General features: G+C 36.7%; 1 protein-coding gene across 1 annotated transcript in view; it reads left to right on the forward strand.

Annotated features, from left to right (window-relative positions):
• The window catches only part of PDHX (pyruvate dehydrogenase complex component X), a 65368-nt gene that overhangs the window by 36403 nt on the left and 2763 nt on the right, over positions 1–26202 (forward strand). The window contains exons 5-10 of the mRNA XM_035012554.1: positions 1092–1190; positions 7365–7539; positions 9356–9503; positions 16947–17005; positions 20574–20732; positions 25354–25418. Of these exons, the coding sequence (XP_034868445.1) occupies positions 1092–1190; positions 7365–7539; positions 9356–9503; positions 16947–17005; positions 20574–20732; positions 25354–25418 (705 nt within the window). The remainder of the gene's footprint in view (positions 1–1091; positions 1191–7364; positions 7540–9355; positions 9504–16946; positions 17006–20573; positions 20733–25353; positions 25419–26202) is intronic.

Consider the following 26202-nt stretch of genomic DNA (forward strand, 5'->3'; position numbering starts at 1 on the left):
TGAATTTAAATAAAAATGCAGACCCTTACCATTTTAAAATTTTTTTCCTTTAGTTTACCAGTGTCAGTTCTTGTCAGTGTTTTTGAAGTGCTGAGTTGTAAATTTCCATGTTGATGGGGATATAGAGAAACTAGAACCCTCGTGCACTGTTGGTGGGAATGTAAAGTGGTGCAGCCACTATGGAAAACAGTATGGCAATTCCTCAGAAAAATAAGAATAGAATTACCATATGACCCAGCAATTCCTCCTCTGGGTATATACTCAAAAGAATTGAAAGCAGGAACTCAAGGAGATACTTTACAGCCATGTATAGCAGTATTATGCACAGTAGCCAAAAGGTGAGAACAACCCATGTGTCCAAAATATGCTATATACATACAACGGAATGTTACTCAGCTTTGAAAAGGAAGGAAATACTGACACACGTACCATGACATGGATGAACCTTGAAGGAATTATGCAAAGTAAAATATGCCAATCACAAAAGAACAGACATTGTGTGGTTCCACTTATGTGAGTTACCTAGAGTAATCAAATTGGTAAAGACAGGAATGCTAGCTGCTTGGGGCAGGGGGTGGGGCAGGGAATGGGGAGTTATTGTTCAATGGGTACAGAGTTTCAGTTAGAGAATGAAAATTCTGGAGATGGATGGTGGCAGTGGTTGCACAACAGGTTAATTGTACTTAATGCCACTCAGTTGTATGCCTAAAAATGTTTAAAATTGTAATTTTTTTGTATGTTTTACCACACAGAGAAAAATGAAGGAACAGTATAGTTAGTTCCTTATTGATGTGTTGGATGAAGAGCCATGTGAAAAATTATTAATCAAAATAGAAGCTCTCTCCTTTTGAATATTTACTCTTATTAAAGGAATATTTTGAAATAGTAACTAATTAAATTTGTATGAAAATATTTGGTAGTAAAATAAACCAGATTAGTACAGATTAATTTATTTGTGACTATGGGAATCATTTTAACTTTATTATAAATTTTTATTTTGCTAATTATCGGTAAAACTTGATGTTTTAGGTATATTTGATTCAAATTATGAGTGTTTATTAGTTTCCTTAATCTTCACGTTTTTTTCTTAGGTTCCGTTTAAGTCCAGCTGCCCGTAATATTGTGGAAAAACATGCCCTGGATGCTAGCCAGGGCACAGCCACAGGTCCTCGGGGGATATTCACTAAAGAGTATGTTTGTGCTTTTTGTAACAACCGATTCCATTATTTATCATGATCAGCTTTTTCTGAAAGTATTTAAAGAAGAGCTTATTCAGTGTTAAGATTTAAGAGGACATATACCGTTCTTTTGTATTTTCAATTGCTTTTGTGAGTGCAAAATTATATTCTGTGCAAGGGTTGTTTCAGAGTAATTACAGCATTAGTGAAGAATGGTTCTAATTTGGTAACTAAGCCAGATCCTTAGAAATGGTGATAAATGCAAAAAATTACGTGTAGAGTGCAGAGTGGTGAACCTTTATATTGTTTTACGTTTGTTTGAAATAAGCTTGTAATCACATTTAATTTTTTAAAACCTGGAAATATACTTTCAAAAATAATTTCATTCTTATCTGTTTGGATTTTAGTCACTTGTATGATCAAAGTGATTTCCATATGCAGTTGGCTCTTTTTGGATTTCCTTTTCTGGTCAACTGTCCATGAGTTGGCACCATTGTTTAGTACCACACTCTTAATTATAAATATTTTATAGTAAGTTTTAAAATTTGATCGAGTTATCCTTGTTCTTCTTTCTCAATAGACCAGTTTTCTTGGCTGATTCTTATTTTATTATTTTTCCAAATGAATTTTAAACAATTCATTTGCCCTACTGGTACAGGGGAATGATGGTGTTTTTATTGGGATTGTATCACATTTTACAATTAACTTGGGGAAGAATTGGTATCTTGATGATCCTGAGTCTTCCTATTCAAGAACACTGATGTTTTTCCATTTGTTTACATTTTGTTTCTTTTAAGAGTGTATGAGAACAGATGGCCCCTGCTCTATTGAAACTTAATCAGTGGGGAAGGCAAAGATTAATCCTTTAGACATTTGACTAATGTAAAATTTCTGTAGAGGTATGTGTTATTTTAGAAAGAGAGAGAACAGGGAGAAGGAATGGGGCAGAGGGAGAAAGAGAAAGAGTCTTAAGCAGACTCCACACTGAGCATGGAGCCCAAAGCGACACTGGATCTCAAGACCCTGAGATCATGACCTGAGCTGAAACCAAGAGTTGGATGCTTAACCAACTGCACACCCAGGCACCCCTGTATTACATTTCTATTGGCGGTAATGTTAAATTCTTCAAATTGAGCTAACATTTTAAGGCAATATGCTTATTCCCCATTTACTATCGATAAAAAGTGATCAGTAATACTGGCTAAAATTTTTTAAGTTGAGATGAGCAAAGGTTATAAAACTATTAAGTGGCAGTGCTGGACCAACGGAAATTTCTTTTTTTTTCATTGGGTTATTTTACTCTTCATTAAAGCATTGGTTTAGGGCACCTGGGTGGCTCAGTCAGTGAAGTATCTGCCTTCGGCTTAGGTCATGATCCCAAGGTCCTGGGATTGAGCCCAGCATTGGGCTCCCTGCTCAGCAGGGAGCCTCCTCCTCCTCTCCCTCTGCCCCTCCTCCCCACTTGTACTCATTCTCTCTTTCCAATAAATAAGTAAATAAATAAATAAATCTTAAAAAGAAAGCACTGGTTTATTTTGGGGCATTTCTTTTATGGCGAGCAATCCAGGTTTAATTCTTAGCTAACCTCATTTATCTGTATTACAGCCTTATTGATTTGTTCATCAGACATGTGTATGTGGTTCTCTTAAACACACACTGTGAGTCCTGCCATATTACATGAGTTGGAGATCAACTGTCCTGACCTATGACTGAAAAGTAGTATTCTAGATTGTGAAATTTTAGTTAAAGGGCTTAAAAAGTTTCACTTAGCCATAAAATGTTAAAATTAAGTATCCTCATAGCCAGTTAAGCCTAGTTTTTCCCCCACATCCATCCTATTTGTACCTTGATTTTATTAATCTACCAGTCTATGTTTTAGTAAACTCTCCATAAAAATGGGATAAAGCAACTTTCTTTATAACCAAATAGACTTACCTGTATTTCTGAGGGATAGGGCGGAGAGTCTGTACTTAATTCATTAGTCATTGATCAAGATTTGGTGACATCTTTGGTAAAGTAATCATAGCTGTACCTTAGAAGGATTAATTTTGCATATTTGTAGAAGATACATTGGAGCAGAAAAAAACCTGAGGTTAGGAGATAAATTAATAGGCTTATAAAGTAATTCAGATAAAAGATAAAAAAATGCTTGAATGTAGGTGAAAGAAGTAGAGATTACTGATCTAGACAATGTTATAAGGACAGAATCCAGAAGCTTTCATGAAGGATTGAATGGGGAGCGTAGACCAGGATAGCAACGAATCAAGGAATGAATTTGGGATTCTGGTCTGGACGATGAAATTTTGGCTCCATGAACACAAATAAGGGCTTTGGGAAAGTATTTGTCTTGGTGGAGTGAGTGATATGTTAGCTCTGAAGCCTGTCGTCAGTGCTGACAAGCCCACAGGCATCAGGATCAGTGAGGTGACGGTTACTTGCAGGAGACAGTTCGGGACTCGAGAGGGAGGTTTGGTAGGTAGTAGAGCAGTAGTTATAATTGAGATAATCAGGAGGTAAACTTTTAGAAGGCAGCTTTTCTTGTGTTGGAGGATATCTAGGAGCTGGATAAAAAGTTAAGGAACGTGTGATCTGAGAAAAGTCTTTTGAAGTCGGTTACTAGGTGATATTTTAGAAGGCAGTTCAGTGGTGTGACAGCAGAGGAATGAAATAGCCCTTTCTTCCTTTCTCCCTTCTCTTTCCATATGTGCTTACTATATATATGATGAACAAATAGCACTTTTTTTTAACCTGAATTGAAGTTATAATAGTAATGTAATATTTATTAAGGAAAACGAAATAGTATTGTCTTGCTGCATACCCAAAGGAAGCACTATTAAAATAGAGTTATATTTTTAATATTTTTGCCATCTTCCTCCTCCTAATTTCCAGTTGTCTTTCCTATCCTGATTCTTTAACTCTGCACCGTAAGAGAGTCAACCTTTGGTCTTCAAAATCTGACATATTACAAAAGATTTCATGAGAAAAATCGATCCTGAAGGCATGCATTATTTAGGATTTTTAATTTGTATACTACTAAAGATGCCTGTGTTTTAAGTTTAATATTAAGGTGGACCTCAGAAAAAACTTTGGCTTACTGTCGCCTACAAAAATGTCATCTTCTGATGAGATTGAAAAACTGCAGGCTGAGCTTCCCCCAAAATACCTTAGCACAAATTCTTGAAATTTGGAGGGACATCCTTCCTTCTTTCACTGTCAACTAAAAATGCAAGTAGAATAGAAAAATCAGTTCCAACTGCTGAGGAAGTGCCTCTGATCCAGTGTGTTTATGAAGTAAATCCTCAGTGTTAGGGTTGCTATTTTAAATGTTGCAGTAGAGCAAACATATTGCCCAAACATATTGCTCAGAATGTATGTTGCGCAAAAGCATATAGACTTGACTTTGCCTGTGTATGTAACTATTTTAGGAAAGCTAGTGCTGGGGCCACAGTTAGAGACAGAATACATTTAAGTTCTTTGCCAGTAACCTAACATCTTTTGTGTATCTGTGTCTTAAATCATAGCTGTAGTTAATGTTTGTATTCATATCACAGCATCAAAACTGATAGGTGTGACAGGTGAGCGTCTAGCAGGTTTGCAGTATTTCTTTTTAAAACTAAGTTATAGGGGTGCCTGGGTGGCTCATTCCTTAAGCGTCTGCCTTTGGCTCGGGTCATGATCCCCAGGGTCCTGGGATCAAGCCCCGCATCGGGCTCCCTGCTCAGTGGGAAACCTGCTTCTCCCTCTCCCACTCCCCCTGCTTGTGTTCCCTCTCACTGTGTGTCTCTGTCAAATAAATAAATAAAATCTTAAAAAAAAAAAAAGAAATTATTTAAATAAATAAATAAATAAATAAATAAATAAAACTAAGTTATAGCCCACCCAAATGAATTACTCTTTAAGGGATCCTGGTAAAGAAGGTTCTACCCTGAGTGAACTACCAGGGTATCTTCTGCCTTTATGCAGAAGTGTGACATATTTGTTTTTCTCCTAATTTTTAGAGCTTTTCATGCCCACCTCATTCTTCAAGTAGAATCTGATTCATTATTTCATGGACAGAAATCATTAAAAGCATTCTCTGCATTATAGAAACTAAATTGTTGGCTGTTATTAAACAGTAATTAACATTTATACTTTATGAGGTATGTAAGTGTAAAATCAGCAGTGAAAGTTTACTGTGAAGCGGTGGCCAGAACTGATTTTCTGTTTACTTGGTAATGATTAATGACTTCTCCTTACTTTTATTCTTTACCAAGAGCAGTTTTACCCAAGAATCTTAATTACTACAAGAATGAAACTAAATTGCCTATTTCTTGATAAAATAGTATTAGTTATGCTGATAATGAAATAAAAATGTGTTTAATGTGACCGATCTTTTCTTAAATAGACATATTCAGGCATTAATATTTTAGTATTTATGTTCAGTTGTTATTTTTGTTTGTTTATTTTTAACTGATGCCTGAGAGTAAACTGGTGATCCCCATATAAAGAAATGGATGTGTTTTGGATATGTCACTCTAATGCTAAACTTTAATTTGATTTAAAACCCAGATTAGTAATAGGTTTTATTAGATGTATTGAATTACCTTATATAATAGAAAGGGACTAGTAATGTTAGGCTATGACTTGTAAGAGCTCTTAAAAGCTAAATATCTTTTGTTGAAGGCATTTATTCTGAATCAACAGAAAAATCAGTGCTCATTTTTTAAGATTTTATTTATTTATCGGGCCTTTCCCGACCATCCGTCCTCTTTTCAAAGAGCCCCTCCTCTCACCTGTCACTGATGTCGTTATTCTGCTTTATTTTCTTCATAGCACATCACTACTGTCATTTGTTTGCCTGATTAATATAGACTTTTCTGTGGGATAAAGTGTCTTGTTTCACGCTGAATCCTCAACACCTGCAGTAGAGGAGGTGCTTGAGAAATACTGACTTACACTTAGAATTTAACCTCTTTAAGCCTACTTACTCATCGATGGATTGGGAGTAATAATACCTCCCTCACCGGGCTGGTGTAAGATTACATAATTAACATAAGCACAGTACAGGCTGAAGAGGCTCATTTTCTCCACTTTTACTCCCACTTTCAGTGCTTATCAGGGATCCAAGATGGTTAAACATTTAAGAGTTCTTCCGTCAATCTGACCTCTCTTGTTAAATGTCAGCTCTTTAATTTTGAAACAAGTAAGTTCATTGTTCTTAGTGTTAACTCCATGGACCCCTTTTTGGACTGGGTATAAAGCATGGACTCTCCTAACTAAAAATGGTATCAGTACTATGGGGGGGTTCCTCTAATAATGTGCCCCAGGTTGGAACATGCTTGCCTGGGTCAGTTTTCTATTACTGCATAACAAATTACTACAAACTTTTTCTAGGGATGTAATACATATGTGCAAATAAAATGGCACAATGGGGGAACAAAAAAGAAAACATTTTTTAAATGTAAAATTTTGTTTTTGGAAAGGGTTCTTTTGAATTGTCAGATATTATAATTTTTGCAAAAGCCATTTTGTTTAATAAGAGATTGTATTACTTCATACCCACTATAACTTAGCATAGATTGAAAGCTTGATATATGTAGTAATCTAATTAAATCCTTTTAAAAACTAAAGATACCTTTAATGCAAGTTAAGTCTATTACTAGTTTAGTTATCTTTCATTCTGAATGATGCTGTGGGTTAGGTTTATTTCATTGGATGGTGCTGACAACATATTGAGCAATATAAAATGGTGTGATTTCCTGGCCGTAAAAAGGGTAATTTGCACTAGAAAATCCAATGATTTAGTAAATATCCTAATGAAAGTTGTAACGAACTTGACATTTTCTGAATGCCATGTGAAAATTGACAAGTATAAAAAATAAGACTGTGGTTTAATTTATGAATTGTTCATCTATCAGATGATACCCCCCTCAAAAAAAGACTAGTTTCTTTTTTAAAGATACCTACACCCAATACTTTGATAATTTTGAATTGTTTAGTTTTTGAAAATGTCCAAGTATTGTAGTGGGTGAATAATGTGAATCAGCAGACCAGATAAGATTTGCTTGCTTAACTCAAATCATTCATTTTGCCTTATTTTAGCCTTAACATCTCTCTAGTTCACTACCTTCCCCCCACACCTCATCTCTGCTTTCTGAACATTCTGTTCCTTGTTGCTAATCATGGTTCTCTATCTGTAATCTTCAGGGATGCTCTCAAACTGTTCCAGTTGAAAGAAACGGGCAAGATTACCGAATCCAGACCCACCCCAGCCCCTCCAGCCACTCCCACAGTGCCTCTGCCCGCACAGGCCATACCTACGCCACCTTATCCACGGCCAATGATCCCACCGCTATCAACTCCTGGACAACCTAATGTAGCGGTAATATCATTTGAGTAGATTTGGGTTTTTTTTTTCAGATTTCAGTGAGAAAGAAAACAAGAACCATTACTGTCTCATTTACAAGTGGTTCTACCAGTCCATTTTAGTAGTAGCTGAAAGTGATAAAGAGGAAATACTCCAAATGCTTTGTTTTGCAGACTCCTAGCGCAAACCCGATTTGTTTGTATGGTGCTAACTTCCAAATTCAGTGCTGTATGTGTGTGCTCTGTAATTATGGTACTTTTCATGTAGCTTTTCTTGGGTGTGGTACTATTAATTGGTAGCTGCCACTAGCCCTCTTCTGTGTCTGTTTGATTTTGACTGAGGGAATGGATAGTCTCACTATGAACAACTACAGAGACTGCACTGCTAGACATTCTTTCTCAGATGCAGGCAGTGTAACAGCCCCTTATTTGTTGTCAAAATATTCCATTTTTGCCTCTTTTTACCTCCTTCTCCCAGTATCTTTCATGTCATTTGCTTCCAATCAGAAGAAATGCAGGATAATCAGGTTCATGTAAAACTGAATGGGCACTTAGAAACTAAACACACAAACCTATCCTGCTCTTTCTCATGGAGAGATATATTTCAGTATATTTTAAAATAGTTGCAAACAGTATAAATTTCATGGGAAACAAAATTTTTTAGTGTAAATTCATGATTCATGACTGCACATACAAAACATTTATTTGTAATCAAATCTTACATTTTTAAGAAGTAGGTTATTCAAATTAAGAAGATAAATCTGACTTTGAAATTTTAATGGTATATAGTGAGTATTTATTCTATTTGAACAAGTACTCTGCCAAAATAAAATGTTTAGTTTCCTAAGAAATCACGTGTATTTTTAGCTGCTTAGTTATTATTCTGAAGTGATTGTGATCTGGTCCCAGAATGGAGCGAAGGACAATGAAGGAATCACATGTAGTTTAAGGTCCATCCTGCTTTTGTTAAAGGTTCAAGGAACAGAGTGGAAAAGCTACAGTAGAGTTACAGGAAGATTTTATTATCTCACCTATACTTTATATTGTGAAGTTTTAGGAAATAGGGTACTCATGTGATTTCTTTTTTAAATTAACAATCCAAAATAGAAATAGTTTGGCAGATTATCCTATAAATATATTGAATTATCTTTTTCTACTGCATGCCATTTATAAGTAAGAATTGTCTGTTGTTGGTTTGTTGAATTATTGTATGCTTTGAGTTTTATTAAGAAGTGATATTTGTAATAGAAGCTGCTTACAGGTGGTATGTGTATGTGTCTGTCTCTCTGTCTCTGTTTCACACACATACACACACACGGGAGAATTATTCATGACTTGGAAGATTTCTTTTTGATCATCTTAAACATAGTAACATAAGACAACCCATTTATAACTAAAACATGAATTTTACTATTTTCTACAATCATGTACTATAAAGTTAAAACTCTTTGGATTTCTTGGGGCGCCTGGGTGGCTCAGTCGTTGAGCGTCTGCCTTTGGCTCAGGTCATGGTCCCAGGGTCCTGGGATCGAGCCCCGCATCGGGCTCCCTGCTCGGCGGGAAGCCTGCTTCTCCCTCTCCCACTCCCCCTGCTTGTGTTCCCTCTCTCGCTGTATCTCTCACTGTCAAATAAATAAAATCTTTAAAAAAAAAACAACTCTTTGGATTTCTTATATTCCTCCGTATACTAAGAATTTTTACTAGTACTTTTCCTATATTAATCTTTAATTATTACCAAAAGCTAAATCACTGAGACTAGATTTTAGCTATGGAGTTTGTTTTTTCCACTTCCATATTTATGGCTTAATGGACAAATTGCAATTTCTTTACAGGGCACATTCACTGAGATCCCTGCTAGCAATATTCGAAGAGTTATTGCCAAGAGGTTAAGTGAATCTAAGAGTACTGTTCCACATGCATATGCTACTGCTGACTGTGACCTTGGAGCTGTTTTAAAAGCTAGACAAAGTCTGGTCAGAGGTTAGTAAAGTTAAATTTACTTAATACAATACACATAACTGTCATGAAATCCTTTACTTGTAAAGGCACACTGTATAGCTTTTTATTTCAGTTTCATCATCTGGATGTATTTTAGTGCTAGAGAAAAGAATTGGCTCACTTTTCCTGTAAGAAACAAACTGGTTCCCTAGTACTGAGTAAATCATGCTTTTTGGTACGATACCTGAATAAAGCAGTCCTTATTAACATTCTAGAAAGTACAAAATCCCAAACTTAATGTTTTAGATATTATGTATATCTTAGATATTCCTCTGCTTTATACAGATTTTAATTTTGTATTTATTCTTCAAAGTGAACTTTCAGGTTATGAAATTTGCAGTGTACCTCCCAGCAATCAGTTAAAACTAAGGTTGCTGGGAGACATAACGAATTTTTAGCATGAACGGATGTTTTCTTTCTTTTTTCCAGTCTGTGTGGTTTTTATTTCATTCTCGTGCTTTGTTGTGCTGGCTAAGACCTCTGGTACAGTAATGAATGTTGTGGTGAAAGCGGACTTTTGCCTTGTTCTTGATCTTAGGAAAAACATTCCATCTTTAACATCAGCTGTAGGTTTTTTGTAGATTCTTTATTTTAGGTTGAGGAAATTTATATTCCTAATTTGCTGAGAGTTTTAAGCATAAATGGATGTTGAATTTTATCATATGCTTTTGTGCATCTTTTGAGATAATCTTTCCTTTTTCACTCTGTTATTTTGGTCAGTTATATTGGTTGATTTCCAGATGTTGAATTAACCTTGTATTCCCCATATAAAACTCATTAATCATTATTTTTCTCATCTATTTATTGATCTCATTTTCTAAAATTTTGCTAAGAATTGGGGCGCCCAGGTGGCTCAGTCAGTTAAGTGTCTGCCTTCAGCTCAGGTCATGATCCCAGGGGCCTGGGGTCGAGCCCCACATCGGGCTCCCTGCTCAGCGGAAGCCTGCTTCTCCCTCTCCCACTCCCCCTGCTTGTGTTCCCTCTCTCTCCCTCTGTCAGATAAATAAAAATCTCAAAAAAATAAATAAAGTAAATTTGCTAAGAATCATTATACCTGTGCACATGAGAAAACCCTGTAGTTTACCTTTTTTTGAAGATACTTTTTTCTGTGTTTGTTACCAGATCTCACAGAATGAGTTGGAAATGTTTCCTTCTCCTTTATTTTCTTGAAGAGTTTGGGTAGAATTAGTTTATTTCCTTTCTAATTGTTTGGTAGAATTCACCATTGAAGCTATCTAGGCCTGTGATTTTCTTTGTGGGGAGATTTTTTAACTATGAATTCAATTTTTAAAAGTAAGTATAAGTTCTCTGTTTGTTCTTGAATGAGCTTTAGTAGTTTTTGTCTTTCAAGGAATTTGTTTATGTTATCTAAGTAATGAAATTTACAGTAGTCCCCCCTCATCTGCAGGAATACATTCCAGGACCCCCAGTGGATGCCTGCAACCCCTGGTGGTACAAAATCCTGTATATACTATGTTTTCTCCTATGCATACATACTTATGATAAACTTTAATTTAAAAATTAGACACAGTGAGAGATTAACAATAATAATAAAATAGAACAATTATAATGATATGCTGTAATCAAAGTTAGGTGAATGTGGTCTCTCTGTCTCTAAATATTGTACTGTACTCACCGTTCTTGTGATGCTGAGATAACATGCCCACATGATGAGATGACATGAGGTAAATGACGTAGGCATTGTGACATAGCATTAGGCTACTCGTGGCCATCTGACAATAAGTCAGGAGGATCATCTGCTTCTGGGCTTTTGACCACAGGTGGCTGAAACTGGAAAGCAGAACCGTGAATAAGGGGGTCTATCGTATTGGCATAAAGCTGTTCGTAATGTTACCTTATTATACTCCTAACATCTATGTAATCTGAAGTGATATCCTCATTTTCAATATTAGTAATTTGTGGCTTCTTACTTTCTTGATCAAGCTGGCTGGAGATTTATCAGTTTTATTGATCTCTTCAAATAAGCCATGTTTGATTTCATTAACTCTCTCCATTTTTATAATTTTCTTTTCATTGATTTCTGCTCTTAACCTTTATTCTTTTTTTCTGTTTGCTTTCAGTTTAATTTGCTCTTTTGTTTTCTAGTTTCTTAAGGTGAAAGCTGAGATCAGTATAATAAACCTTATTCCTAACATAAGCATATAAGGCTTTTAAGGTCCCTTTTGGCAGTGCTTTAGATGAATTCCACAAAATTTGATGTGTTTTATTTTTCTTTACATTCAATTCAAGATGTTTTCTGTTTTTCCTTGTGATATCTTTTTTGATCCATGAATTATTTCGAATGTAAGTATAATTTCCAAATATTTGGGGACTTTTCAGCCTTTCTTTTATGATTTCTTCCTTAGCTCCATTGTGCTTAGAGAACATTCTTTGTATGATTGAAATATTTTTAAATTTTTTGAGATTTTATAGTCATAATATGGTCTATCTTGATGAATGTTTCATGTGTATTTGAGAAGAATGTGTGTTCTACTTTTTTTTTTTTTTAAGATTATTTATTTATTTGAGAGAGAGAACGCAGAGCAAGCAGGAGAGAACATGAGTCGGTGGGGGGGCAGAAGGAGAGGGAGAAGCAGGCTTCCTGCTGAGCAGGGTCCTGAGATCATGACCTGCACCAAAGGCAGATGTTTAACTGACTGAGCCACCCAGGCACCCCTCTACTTTTTTTTAAGATTTTATTTATTTATTTTGAGAGAGAGAGCCCATAAGCAGGGGGAGGGGCAGAGGCGAGAGGGAGAAAGAGAAAGAAAGAATCTCAAGCAAACTCTGCACTGAGTGCAAAACCCAACGTGGAGCTCAAAATCACAACCCTGAGATCATGACCTGAGCTGAAATTGAGTCGATGCTTAAGCGACTGAGCCACCCAGATAGGCCCTGAAAAGAATGTGTATTCTACTTTTTTTATTTTTTAAAGATTTTTATTTGTTTATTTGAGAGAGAGAGAATGAGAGACAGAGAGCAGGAGAGGGAGGAGGGTCAGAGGGAGAAGCAGACTCCCTGCTGAGCAGGGAGCCCGATGTGGGACTCGATCCCGGGACTCCAGGATCATGACCTGAGCCAAAGGCAGTCGCTTAACCGACTGAGCCGCCCAGGCGCCCTTTTTTAAAGATTTTATTTATTCATTTGAGAGAGAGAATGGGAGAGAGAGCACGAGAGGGGGGAGGGGCAGAGGGAGAAGCAGACTCCCCGCCGAGCAGGGAGCCCGATGCGGGACTCGATCCCGGGACTCCAGGATCACGACCTGAGCCGAAGGCAGTCGCTTAACCGACTGAGCCACCCAGGCGCCCTGTGTATTCTACTTTCGAGGAGTGTTCTTTAAATGTCAGGTGAGGTTGGCTGGTAGTAGTGTTCATGCCCTTTATATCCTTACTGGTTTCCTGTGTGCTATCAATTCTTGGAAGAAGAGTGTTGAAACTCCCAATTATTATTATGGATTCGTCTATTTCCCCTTTGAGTTCTGTCAGTTTTTACATCATTTTGAAGATCTGTAATTAGGCACATAGCACACTTAGGGTTTTGAAAATGTGTTCCTGATGAATAGATGTATCATGGAATGTCCCTGTCCACTCCTGGTGTAATCTTTCTTACCCCAAGGCCTTCCTTATCTGATATTGATACAGTTAGTCCAACTTTCTTTGATTAATGTTTTTATATCTTTTTATATTTTTTTTTACTGCTAACTTATCTGTCTCTTTATATTTAAACTGACTTCTTGCAGACAGCATATAATTTTTCTTTGTTTTTGTCTAATCCTATACTGTCTTTTAAGTATTTAGACCATTCACATTTCATAATTTTGTCCTTTCTTTTTGCTTTGTACTGTTTTCCTTTGTACCATTTTGTCCTTTGTTTTTACTTGTCCCATCTCTTCTTCCTTTTTTTTTTTTCCCTGTTTCCTTGCCTTTTTTTGGATTGGTTTTTAAGTTTTGATTCCATTTTATTTCTATTTTACTTTTCTCTCTCTTTTGTGGTGGTTTCCTTAAGGTTTACAATATAATTCTTTAACTCATCACAGTCTACCTTCAAATTTTTATCACATCCCTTCATGTGTAATGTAAGAACTTTACAACAGTATATTACATTTTCCCCCTTCTATCCTTTGTGCTGTTGTTGTCATGTTTTATTTCTACCTATGGTGTAAGCCCCAGCATATATGTTTGATGGGTTTTTTTTGCTTTAGCAAATCAACTGTGTTTTAAAGAATTTTAAAAATGAGGGGCACCTGGATGGCTCAGTAGGTTGAGCATGTGACTCATGATTTCAGCTCAGGTCATGATCTCAGTGTCATGAGATCAAGCCCCATATCCAGCTCTGTGCTGAGCATGGAGCCTGCTTGGGATTTTCTCTCCCTCTGCCCTTACCCCCTGGCTTGTGCACTTGCTTGCACATGCTCTCTCTCTCATAAACAAACAAACTGTGTTTATCCTGTTTGGGTTTCTCTCAGCTTCTTGGATTTGTGGTTTGTTGTCTTTCATTGATTTTGGAAAGCTCCTAGCCATTAGTTTTCACTATATTTTCTGCTCCATGTGTTTTATTTTTGGAACTCTGATTATAAATGTTCAACTGTTTGAATTGTCCAAAGCTCTTAGATCCCGTATTCTTTTTTTGTTCATCCTTTTTTTTTCTCTTTGTGTTTCTGTTTGGATAATTTTGTTGCTCTAGCTTCAATGTCACTGACTCTTTTCTCAGCTATGTTTAGTCTGTGAAGCTTAACGAAAAATTATTTATCTTTGATTGCATGTTTTTTTCCCCTAACTCTCCATTGGAATGTTTTTAGAGTTTCCATCTCTCTGCTGATATCCCCATCTGTTCATGTGCATTGTCCCGTACTTTGTCCCATATTTTCCCATACTCTGACAGTGGTTAATCATTTCATGTGTTTGTCCTTCTTCAGAGGGGAATCCTTACCCTTGACATTCAATTCACTTGTTTGCCTTGTAACCTCGACTCCCTAACAGACTCAAGAGAAGTTATGATTTTGTAACTTCTCCTGCTTTTTCCCCTACCCTATTAGGGTGGGAAAAACATTCTCTTGTGGCTTTCTACATCTTAAGAGACAGCAGGACTGGTATTTCAGTTTAAATACAGACTTTGAAGAATTCATATGAAGACAACCTGACAGCTTTTAAAAGTTCAAGGAAATAAATGGAAAGCTTACTTCAGAGAAAATTAACAATATTCAAAAAGTTAATCCTGGAAGCTCCCCTTATAGGTTTTAAGTGTACTTGCTTAGTCATGATACAGAGATCATTAGGGGAATAATTTTCCTGCTTTCTTCCTTTCATGAGGCAGAAGAGAGTACTATTTCAGTGGAGAGATGACTTAGTTTAGTATCTTTTCATCATCCAAGTTTTGTATGTCCTTGCAACTAGGAAGTTTCTAGGGGGTCTCCAAAGAGCCCACATTATTTATCTTCAGTCCTCTTTCTTATATAGTTATATAACATTCTGTAAGCATGTTTACACTGTTTTGTAATGATATGCAAATGAAAATATTTAATATTCCCTCAGAAACTATTTCCTATTCTTCTCAGTGTCACCAAGTCTCCTTACTATATATTTGAAAATTTCCATAATAAAGAGTTAAAAATAAAAGATCTTGAAAAAAAGATCTCCCTTGTACTTTTTTGATTTTCAATGCCTGTTAGAAATGTCATGTGAGAAATTGGACATATAAGTCTGAAACTCCTGATGCATCAGGATAAGAGGTAGCATTTGAAGGAATCATCACCATATGAATGGTATCAAAACCCTGGAACAGAAAGTTCTTGCCTGGGAAGATGCCACCATTAAGAGGAAGGGACGGCGCATCGGGCTCCCTGCTCGGCAGGGAGTCTGCTTCTCCCTCTGACCCTCCTCCCTCTCATGTACTCTCTCTCTCATTCTTGCTCTCTCAAAAATAAAATAAACCTTAAAAAAAAAAAAAGAGGAAGGGACGGAAAATGAGTGAGTGGTAAAGAGTGGAAGAAAACACAGGAGAGTACAGTGACATAGAAGCCAGTAAGAAGAAATGTTTCATGATGAAGAAAGTGATCAGCTCCAGAGTACAAAATGTTGGATATGATGAGGGCAGAGAATTTAGGTGAGCACTGTGGACTCCGGCAGTAGATAGGGAATCATCAGCTGGTGGGTGGTGTGGGAAGTTTTCACTGTGGCTACCTATAGATGCTAGATAAAGTGCGAAGGAGGTTGAGGGAGCCATGAAAGGTAAGCATAATGGGTTCATCAAATATGTCCACATACTTGAATTTATGCAGACCATATCTTTTGTATGTGGTTATCATTAAAATTCTGTAAGCACTGGAAATCCACTTCTATTTCTACTCCTAAAGGGGTTTTAAACAAGCGAACAAAAATATTTATATCTGGAAATCTGGATTAAAAGAACTAGGAATTGGATGAGCAGGTGGTGGTTACTATGACAGTTTGACAGTATTTGGATTTATGGTAATACATCTAATGTCTTTCTGAAATCCCCAGCGTGCCTTTGGAATGAGCTATCGTTCATGTAAAATTCCATGATACTGTAGTAACAGGCTTTGTGTATCTTGCCACATACCGTTGACTAGATCTTGATCTTAAATTTTTTTTCTTGAAGATAGAGAATCAAGTGTAGTTTACATTTTTCAACACTTTCCTACCCACCGGGAAAAGCAAAAGTGTAAATCAAGTGCTTTCATTATGATCAGCTCGGTGGGAAGGGAGGGGACCTTGGCTTTATCTTGAAATCATTATGTATACTGGAAGGAAATTGATTCAAATGGAATCACCATAAAACTAGACAGAAAACCTCATTTTGTTCATTGCACTAGGGCCTGTGCCAACATTGCTTCATCTTTGGCTTTGCTGTATCCTGTTTCGTTAAGTGACAAAGCAGCTCGGTGGTTGTAAATTTTTTTGGTCCACACTCCATTTGTAAAAAATTGCTCTCTCTAGATAAAGGTAGATATGTAGATAGATACAGATATCTTTAAAATGACTGTATGTTACCACTGTTCTAGTATAATCGATATATTATAAAGCATATGCAGAATAAAGACGTTTGAAAAGGGTGAGAGGAAAAAATGAATCACCATAGACCATTTGTGTTTTTAGAGACATAGGAGTTGGTTCCTTTCTTTCTAATTATGGTTATAATGTGCCCTTCAGGTTCTCTTGTATGATATCTGAGCAATTTAAAAGAATTGTAATCAAGGCGCAGAAGTAATCTTTTACATTTATGGTTAATATTATTTATGCAGAACCTCATATAAGTTTTTCTAATCAGGGGACTCTTACTAAGTGAACCAGCAAAAACCTATAATATTTTTATGATAATTTGTTAATGAACAAGCTTGAAATCATAATGGCCAATGTTAAAGTTTCATTATGAGCGCTAATTTTGATACGCTTGGTTTTCTTTCAGATGACATTAAAGTATCAGTGAACGATTTTATCATCAAGGCTGCAGCTGTTACCCTTAAAGTACGTAGCAGACCCCAAATCATTTCGGCTTCTACAGTGGTCTCATGTCTTGGGATTTTCATATGATAAATAGAACTGTCATTTTTAAGTCACAAAAATTGTATAATTTTATTGCTAAAAATATTATATCATTTAATCTCACTCCCTCAGTTTTATAGACGAAACTGAGAATCAGTGGGCCTTACAACTAATTATAGCAGAATAAAGACCATTTATTCAGCAAATACTAACTGATCCCCTGTCATGCGCTGAATACATTATAGGCATTTAGAGAAACAGTAGGAACAAAAGCCTACATGTTCTCTGCTCTCCTGGAGATTATAGTCCAGTTGAGAGAGACCAATATTTGTCAGATAGTCAAAGTGCTGAGGAGGAAGAGAAAGACCCTGCTACAGAATAGGAGGGGTGTCATGGTGCACACAGTTAGGCAAGGAAGGCCTCTCTGGCAAGGTGGTAACTGAGCCAAGGCCTGGAAGAGAGGGTGTGAGCCGCAGAGCTATCAGAAGAATGCACCAGACAGAGGGAACTGCAGACAGAGGCTGGGGAAAGGGGACACTGCCATTCAGATATGGCGCCGGGGATACTGTTTCTGGAGGAAAGAAGGTAGCGGATGAGATTAAACAGAAGAAAGAGAGAGGAGTTACGAGGGCCCCGAAGCCGGTGAAGCCTTGGCGACCATGGAAGGACTGGGGATTTTATTATGAAGGAGAAGGAAGCCTTTGGAGGGTTTTGAGAGAGGACTGACATCCTACTTAAATTTTAAAAAGGAAAAGACTGTTCTGATGCTTTGTGGAAAACAGCCCACAGGGAAGCGGGGGCGGGGGGTGGGGGGTTGGGCAGCAGTGCACTCTCCGGGGAGGCTATGGACGAGGACAATGGTTTGGGGTAAGGTGGCAGCTAGCGGTGAAGCTGGGGTGAAGGTGAGATTTGGGATACATTTCAGAGGTAGAGCCAGCAAGATTTGCTGATAGATTAGATGTGGGGTGAAGAACCAGGACTTTGGCCCAAGCAGTAGGAGGAGTGGAGTTTTCCACTTACTGACATGGGGAAGGTGGGAGAGGAGCAGGTTTGAGGTAGGAGTCTAGAGTTGGATTTGGATCTGAAACCCAGCCTTCCTGCCTTCTTGCTCTGCACCATTTTCTGTCCTGTCTTTCTTTCCGTGACTAGGCTATTTTTCTGGATCACTGAGTGTTAGGTGCTATATTTAATGTATATTTATAAGGAATTTATTTTTATTTCTTGAACAATACAGTAATAGAAGTCATGCATTTTCTTAGCCATTCATATAATGTGTTTGTATGGCTTTTGTCTTTTGATCAAATAATATTTTGAATTATATTAGTGATTTTCTAATTATGAATCATTCCTGTCCTCCTTAAGTGAATTTCTAGTGGTCATTACATTTCATTTCATAATTTTGTATCAGGAGCCATAAGTAATTGTAATTTACATTTTGTGCTAGTTTTGTCAGGCTTTCTTTTTTTAAATCAGTGGCTTCTTAAGTGAATTTGGATTCTTCCCACCCTTTCCTTTCTCTGTGCTTATTTCAGTATTATAAAGGCTTTTATTTCTTGAAGCTTTAAGGAATTCACCAGTAAAAATATCTGAGTCTAGTTCTGTTTTGAGGAGGGAGCCTTGGCAACTTTCTCATTTTTCCCCATAATTATTGAGCGGTTTAATTTTCAGCTTTTTCTTGAATCGATTTTGGAAACCTGTATTCCCAGAAAAATCACTCATTTCATCTGGATTCCCAAACTCACTAGCCCAGAGTCATTTAAATTTGCTTCTTATAATATTTTAATATTATAATCCTCAATGCTGGCATTCTGCTAAACTTTGTCTTGCTTTTATTATTGCATATGGGTGTTCTCAGTCCATTTATATTGTTGCCTTATGTATTCCTTCCGTCATTTCCTTACCTTTAGATTGGAATTATATTAGACTTTGGTTGAAAATATTTTGTTAGGAAATGTGAATGTGTAATTATTATAGTTATGAATATGAATAAGAAGGTTTAAGTGTATGAATTTTCCTCTGACTACAACTGAGGCTACATCCCATGGGTTTTTGTTACATAGCTCTGTAATTACATTTATTTGCCAGATATTCCTCACTTGGGAGGGTTTTTTTTCCTCTTTTTCTTTAGTGTTCTCTATAAAGAATTTAAAATCTTCTGGGGGTTTGGGACTTCACTGTTAATTATTTTGACATAAACGAGCTCTGATTACTTTGAATGAAGGAGCCTTGAGAGATGGAGAAGTGCAAAGAGCAGATGGAAGCAGTGCAGTGGAGGGGCACCTGGGTGGCTCAGTCGTTTGAGCGTCGGACTCTTGATTTTGGCTCTGGTCATGATCTCAGGTTGTGAGATTGAGCCCCATGTTGGGCTCTGCGCTGGGTGTGGAGCCCACTTAAGATTCTCTCTCCCCATCTCCCTCTGCCTGCTCCTCCACCACTCGTGCACGTGCTGTCTCTCTTTAAAAAAAAAAAAAAAACTATGCAGTGGGAGTGAACATAGCAGGACGATGAGAAGCTCAAGTACGGTGGGGAATGCATCTCCAGGGAGTGGTCAGAAGTACAGTTAGGTAGGCTGTTAATCAAAGCAAAGAATTTTTGAGAAGAGAAATTTGTTCGTGATTTCTGTTTTTCACCATCAGTTTCTCTATGATATTTGGCAACAGTGTCGTACATACTGTCTCCAGGCGTTTACTGATTTCTTCTGCTCTTTTCATCCTCCATGTAGTTGTATGTGTGTTAAATACAAGCATGCTCAGACATTTATCATATGTTTATGAAGCCTAGGAAATCTTTCTTAAAGAGGGAAGTCACTTATTAAGGGTTGGATGGATCTCCCAGGGCTGCACTAGGAAATTGGGCTTTCTACATTGCCACCAGAATAGTATGATTGAATCGTTACCCCGTCCCCTCCCCTCCTCTCCTCAAGGCCATCTAGGTCAGCATATGAGACAGGAAGTATAACAAATGTTAAGTGCTTTTTAGCAATCAGGTTTAACAAAGGGAGACCTTTTTTTAACCATGATTTATTGTAAAGAGATCAAAACATGTACATCAGCGTTTCCTCAAGCTTGCTTCAAGAAGCGTGGTATGGGGGGGTGGGAGGATGGGTTAGCCTGGTGGTGGGTATTGAGGAGGGCACATTCTGCATGGAGCACTGGGTGTTATGCACAAACAATGAATCATGGAACACTTCATCTAAAACTAATGATGTAATGTATGGGGATTAACATAAGAATAAAAAAATTAATTAATTAAAATAAAAAAAATAAATTTAAATAAATTAAATTAAATTTAAAAAAAGAAGAAGAAGAAGCGTGGTATGTTTATTCTTCCCGAACACAGAAAATGGCATTTAACACAGAGATCCAAACCATTGTTTCAAACCAAATCTTCATTTATTTGCTTCTGTCTACTATACTCACTTCCAAAAATGCATAATAATGCTATTTTTCTGTAGCCACTTTGGCCTAAAGCTGCTTTTTAAAAAAATTGAGAAAAAAAAAATAAAGCTGCTTCTTTAGAGTAACATGTTTTTTCTGGTTCTGTTTCCTAGCAAATGCCAGATGTTAATGTAAGCTGGGATGGAGAGGGCCCAAAGCAGCTGCCCTTTATTGACATTTCAGTGGCTGTGGCAACAGATAAAGGTTTAATTACACCAATCATAAAAGATGCTGCGGCTAAGGGTATACAGGAAATTGCTGACTCTGTAAAGGTATGTCTTAAATACTATGCTTTCAAAATGTTAGTATTTACTTTCCGGTGAAGTCGTGACATCATCGAGTCACACTATATGGAGATTTTAAGTTTTAATCCAGGTATGACCCACTTTAAGAACATGTAACATTCAAGAGTTCCGGAAAAAACATACGGTTAAATGAGGATCAACTGTATTCAAGTTATAGGTGAATGCTTTATTTCCCAAAGTCTAGAATTCAACTCTAACGATGGTTTTAACGTTAAAGCTGAAACCATATTCCTGTGCAGGTGGTAATGGAAAGACCTCACTGTTCACAGCGTTTTATTCTTCAAAGTTGTTCTATTTTATTCATTTCCTCTCTAGAATTGAGACCACTAAAAGTACTTAATATTCCAGAAGCAAAAGTACGGTTTTCCTGAGTTTCTTTCTTTCTTTCTTTTTTTTTTTTTTTTTAATTTTTTTTTCTTAAGATTTTTTATTTATTTGCGAGAGAGACAATGAGAGACAGAGAACATGAGAGGGAGGAGGGTCAGAGGGAGAAGCAGACTCTCTGCTGAGCAGGGAGCCCAATGCGGGACTCGATCCCGGGACTCCAGGATCATGACCTGAGCCGAAGGCAGTCGCTTAACCAACTGAGCCACCCAGGCGCCCCTTCCTGAGTTTCTTTAAAAGCAGTTTTTATAGCTCTAATTGGAGGAGTCTGATTTTCCCCCAAGTATTCCATTGAATCAGCAGGAACACAGGCAGTAGGTCGGCTCTGACAACCACTATAATTTCCAAAGGTACATTTTGACAGAAGTCTCATGGCTCTTATAAGAGTGTTAGAATTAAAAAATTTTAGGTTCATTTAAGTGATTCTTTTTTTTTTCATTTACCAAAGACCAGTTGTATGTATAGTGGATGAACCAGTTATAAGGAGGAATTAAAGGTAGAGCATAAGATTTCTTTGGAGAGCTGACAGTATATACAGATGCGATAAAGTTGCCCAAAATACATGAACACAAATTAATCTACTTTTAAAAGCACACCCTTGGAATCTTCCAGTTAGATATAATTAAGGGTGACCTTAGTGGAATAGACATTTTTAGGTCTTCACTCCTCTTTGAAAAGATTTGCAGTGTGTTTTTATAGATAAAAATGTAACTTTTTCTTAATTGAGTGGTGGTATTAATTTGACTGGTTCAAAAGTCAAAGTAATTAGGTTGGTTTACTAAGGTAGTTATATGCCTTTTGTTCATCAAATGTTTTCAACAACAATGAGAATTCGTGTATTTTAGTGTTTTTGTGAAATTCAAATGAAATTACATTTAACTATAGAGTTAGAATTTTCATATATATTCTTTATATATTTTTCTTATTTTTAATATTTGTATATTAAATTTTTAAAATTAACCATTCCAGGAAGGTTTCTTTGATTTTGATCAATTTACTAATTCTACTATGATAATACGTAGTCTGTTCCTTGTATCCTGGAAGAACCTACGTTGAGGTGGTAAGGAGGCAGTGTGAGCAGCCTCTCAGCGATGGGAAGGGCAGTCTTAACCCTTTGGAATGTTCCACGGCCTCTGGTGGTCCTCGAGGCTTTCCTCTCATTCCCAGCAATCCTTAAAGTTTACTTCGCTCTGGCTACTCTGTGCTTCCCATTCTCCCTGCTTCTCTCTCCCACCCTGCTGTCTGTGATGAACACTCCACTCTCTGTTCTTAGGATATACCAGCCATTAGGCTAAGCATTTTATTTAATCCTATTAGCCCCACATTATAGTTGAAACCTTAATTTCCCCATTTCAAAATTGAGGAAACAGAGTTATAGTACCTTTAGGAAATTTGCCAAGGTGATGCATCTAGAAAGCAGTAGAAGTGAGGATTTATTTAAATCTGGGCATTTCTCAGTTCAAATGCCACTTTCTTAGGCCTTCCATAGCTAAAGTAGCTTCCTGACATTACCCTGTTTTACTGTCTTTATGCAGTTGATCAGTCTTTGAGGTTACCTTGTTTATTTGTTGATCCTTCTCTCTTCCCTCCTGTCTGACATTGAGGGTCTTGTTCTTGCCATATAACTAATTCTACAAGAGTGCGTGGAAGATCATAGATGCTCAGTGAATTTATATTTTTAATTTTCAATAAAAAATCTTACCAAGATTAATTTTTTAAGAAGTTTGTGGCTCTCTGGAACTCCATCTGTGGACCCAGGTTAGAATACCTGCACTAAGTTTTTACTTCTTGACCCTCACAAGCCTCAGGGATGTCATTGTGTGGTACTAAAGGCATGCCTCAGCTGAGTTCAAGTTTGTATTCCCTAAATATAAAGTAATATAGTAATAAGCCTTAGAGCCCATGTTATTCTTAATTCTTCATTAATTTTAACAGTCTTAAAAGACAGAGGTAAAGTTTTCCTCTATTTACGCAGATTTTTTAAATGAATTAATAAAGAATGTAACGTATTTTAGAAATATTTGCTGGTCATCTTATATTTCATCCTTTTAGCTGGAGGCTTCAGGTAGCTTGTGCTTTGATTTTAAGTTTATATTGCTGGGAAATCCCAGTGAGAATTAGCAATTTTCAAAACCAGTAGTCCTCAGAATTATTCTTATTCCAAGCTTTTAGAGTTCATTGGTAGAAATATCCTGCTGATGTGTTTAGGGTCTACAGAGGTGGTTTTTTTTTTCCTTTTTTTTTTTTAATGTGGGCTTGCAATCCAGTTTTTTAAATGAATGTCTGTGTTATTTGTTTTTAGCCTCGTAACTCAGCAAGATTGTTGAGATCATCTGCCTTTAAAGAAATGCCTTTCAAAGTTCATATGATACATGCCTGTTTATATCATGTGAACAGTCACATTGCTTAAGGCAGAAAAAACACAGTTGTAGATTGTCCTTTCTATTTCTGATAGTCCAAGGACCACACAAGTCTAAGTTCATCTTTTCAGTTTTCATTTTGGATCCAAGTAGTTTTATAAATAACTACATCCAACTGGTATAAATATGTAGTTTTCTCAACTCTCAGAAAGTCACAGTGATATGTTGAGATCATTTTTAGACTTTTAAAGAATGTTTTTATTTTTCAAAAATTAAGTCCTCTCTGGTTTAAAAAAATTCTTTTTAGATTTTATTTATTTATTTGAGAGAGAGAGACAGAGATAGAGCACAAGTGGGGAGGAGAGGGAGAAGCAGGCTTCCCACAGAGCAGGGAACCTGATGCGGGACTCGATCCCAGGACCCCGGGATCATGACCTGAGCTGAAGGCAGACGCTTAACTAACTGAGCCACCCAGGCGCCCAAGTCCTCTCTGGTTTAAAATTTAACAGTTGTCGGGGCGCATGGGTGGCTCAGTTGATTAAGTGACTGCCTTCGACTCAGGTCATGATCTCAGGGTCCTGGGATCGAGTCCCGCGTCGGGCTCCCTGCTCAGCGGGGAGGCTGCTTCTCCCTCTGACCCTCCCCCCTCTCATGCTCTCTCTCTCTCTCTCTCTCATTCTCTCTCCCTCAAATAAATAAATAAAAATCTTTTAAAAAAAATTTCACAGTTGTCAACGGTGATTGTAATTGTACCTATGTAAGCTGTATAGTACCGAAAATTAAGCCTCAGATTTATTTCATCTCCCCAAATGACAATAGTTTCATTTTTCTCTTCCACTCATAAATTAGTTCATTATTAATTTTTCATATGTAATGACTCTACCTCCGTTCCTTTGTTTTTGAAGCATTCAAAAATAAAAATTAACGTAAGTGTGGTTAATTGCAAGTGCAAGTAAAGGAAAATTTAACTACTTAGTGTCACTCTCAGAGTGTCATCTGTCTTTCCCTCTGTCAGTTTTTAGAAATCAGTTTTGCCAATAGTGATATGAAATTACTACATTCTTCTATTTCTCATGGCAGTGCAAATTGGACTAGCTCATTCAGGAAATGCCTCGGCTGTAAATCAAGAACCAAGAAAATGTTTATGTTCTAGGGCTTTATAATTCCACTTCTGAAAATTTATATGAAATAATTGAAAAACCAGTGAACCAAATTAGAACACTGGGGACACGACTGAATTGTGGCAGATGTAGTCTTTAGAATGTTAAGCAGACATTAAAAAACCATTTATAAAGACTAACAACCCAGAAGATGCTTATAATATTGGGAGTGAAATACAAAATTCTACTTTTTTTTTTTTACAACTCTCTGAAGTTATATATATGTATATGTTATATGTAAAAAAGAAGTGAACACTGAAAGGTGAAAACTAATACATTGGTTATGGGTTTGTTGCCATTGGACAACTATTTAAAAGCTACCGGGTTGACAAGAATGGCTTCTTCTAATATTCTGTGTCTTACAAGAAAAGACTCTTATAGACAAATTTCACTGTATCTATAGAAAACACTGAAACATTCTGCATAGTAATGGCGTACAGGGTAATTCTAATACTTGAAGAATTTTTAAAGGGAAGTAATTTTTGTAGAGTTTCGATTTACATCTTCAGCTTCTTAGACTATTTGTGCTCTAACTTGTTCATTTTTTAATTGTATTAGAGACAATAAAGTCAAATCAAGGCACATGAGAGATGAGCATGTATTCTCTACAAATATTTTAAGTGACAAAATCAGGCTGTAACATGGTATTGGTTGTCATGCTGTATTTGTATTTTTCTTTCCCAGGCTCTATCAAAGAAAGCAAGAGATGGAAAACTGTTACCTGAAGAATACCAAGGAGGATCTTTTAGGTAATATTTAAACTCTTAATTATCGGTAGCGTCAAACAGGTATCAGACCTAGAAGTCTGTGTCGATCTGTTTCATTTATTTTTTGAAACAATTTTTTTAATCGAAGCAACGTATCAGGGCTAGTAGGAACCCATTAGGGTTAGCTAGTTAACCCATTCAGGTATTTCAGAATGACATCCAGGTTCTGAAACTTTAAAAATATATATATTTATAAATACATTTATAAACCTCAACTTTTTCTACTTGTGATCTCTTATTTTAAGGTACTTTGGAGGAAAACATTAATACTTAGACCCTTTAGTTATCATCAGCTCTGTTTTTAAGTGTCACTTATACACGGTGTAATATACTGAGTACAGCATGAATGTTTCAAAAAGCGGAGAAACCTGTGTAACCAACCAAAGCAAGATATAGACCATTACCAGCATCCCAGAAGCTTCCCTTTACCCCTTCCTAAGTATCGCCCTTGCCAAGGTAACCACTCTTCTGAAAATCATCACCATAGATTTGTTTTGCTACCTTTTTCTATATTCCTTAGTGTCTGACTTCTTTTACTCAATATTAATGTCTGTGAGATTAACCACATTGCAGTGTGAAGCAGTTTATTATTATTGCAGTATACAGTATTTTATAGTATATTGTATAAGTATGCCAGTATCCATTTTACTGTTGGGCATTTGTCATTGTTGACAGTTTGATGCTATGACAAATAATGGCACCATATTATTAGCATCTTATGGTGAATATATTTGTTGTATAGATCTGCAAGTGAAATCCCTGAATT

The sequence above is a fragment of the Mirounga leonina genome, unplaced genomic scaffold (genome assembly GCF_011800145.1).
Source record: "Mirounga leonina isolate KUSES-001 unplaced genomic scaffold, KU_Mleo_1.0 Mir_166, whole genome shotgun sequence".
NCBI lineage: Eukaryota > Metazoa > Chordata > Mammalia > Carnivora > Phocidae > Mirounga > Mirounga leonina.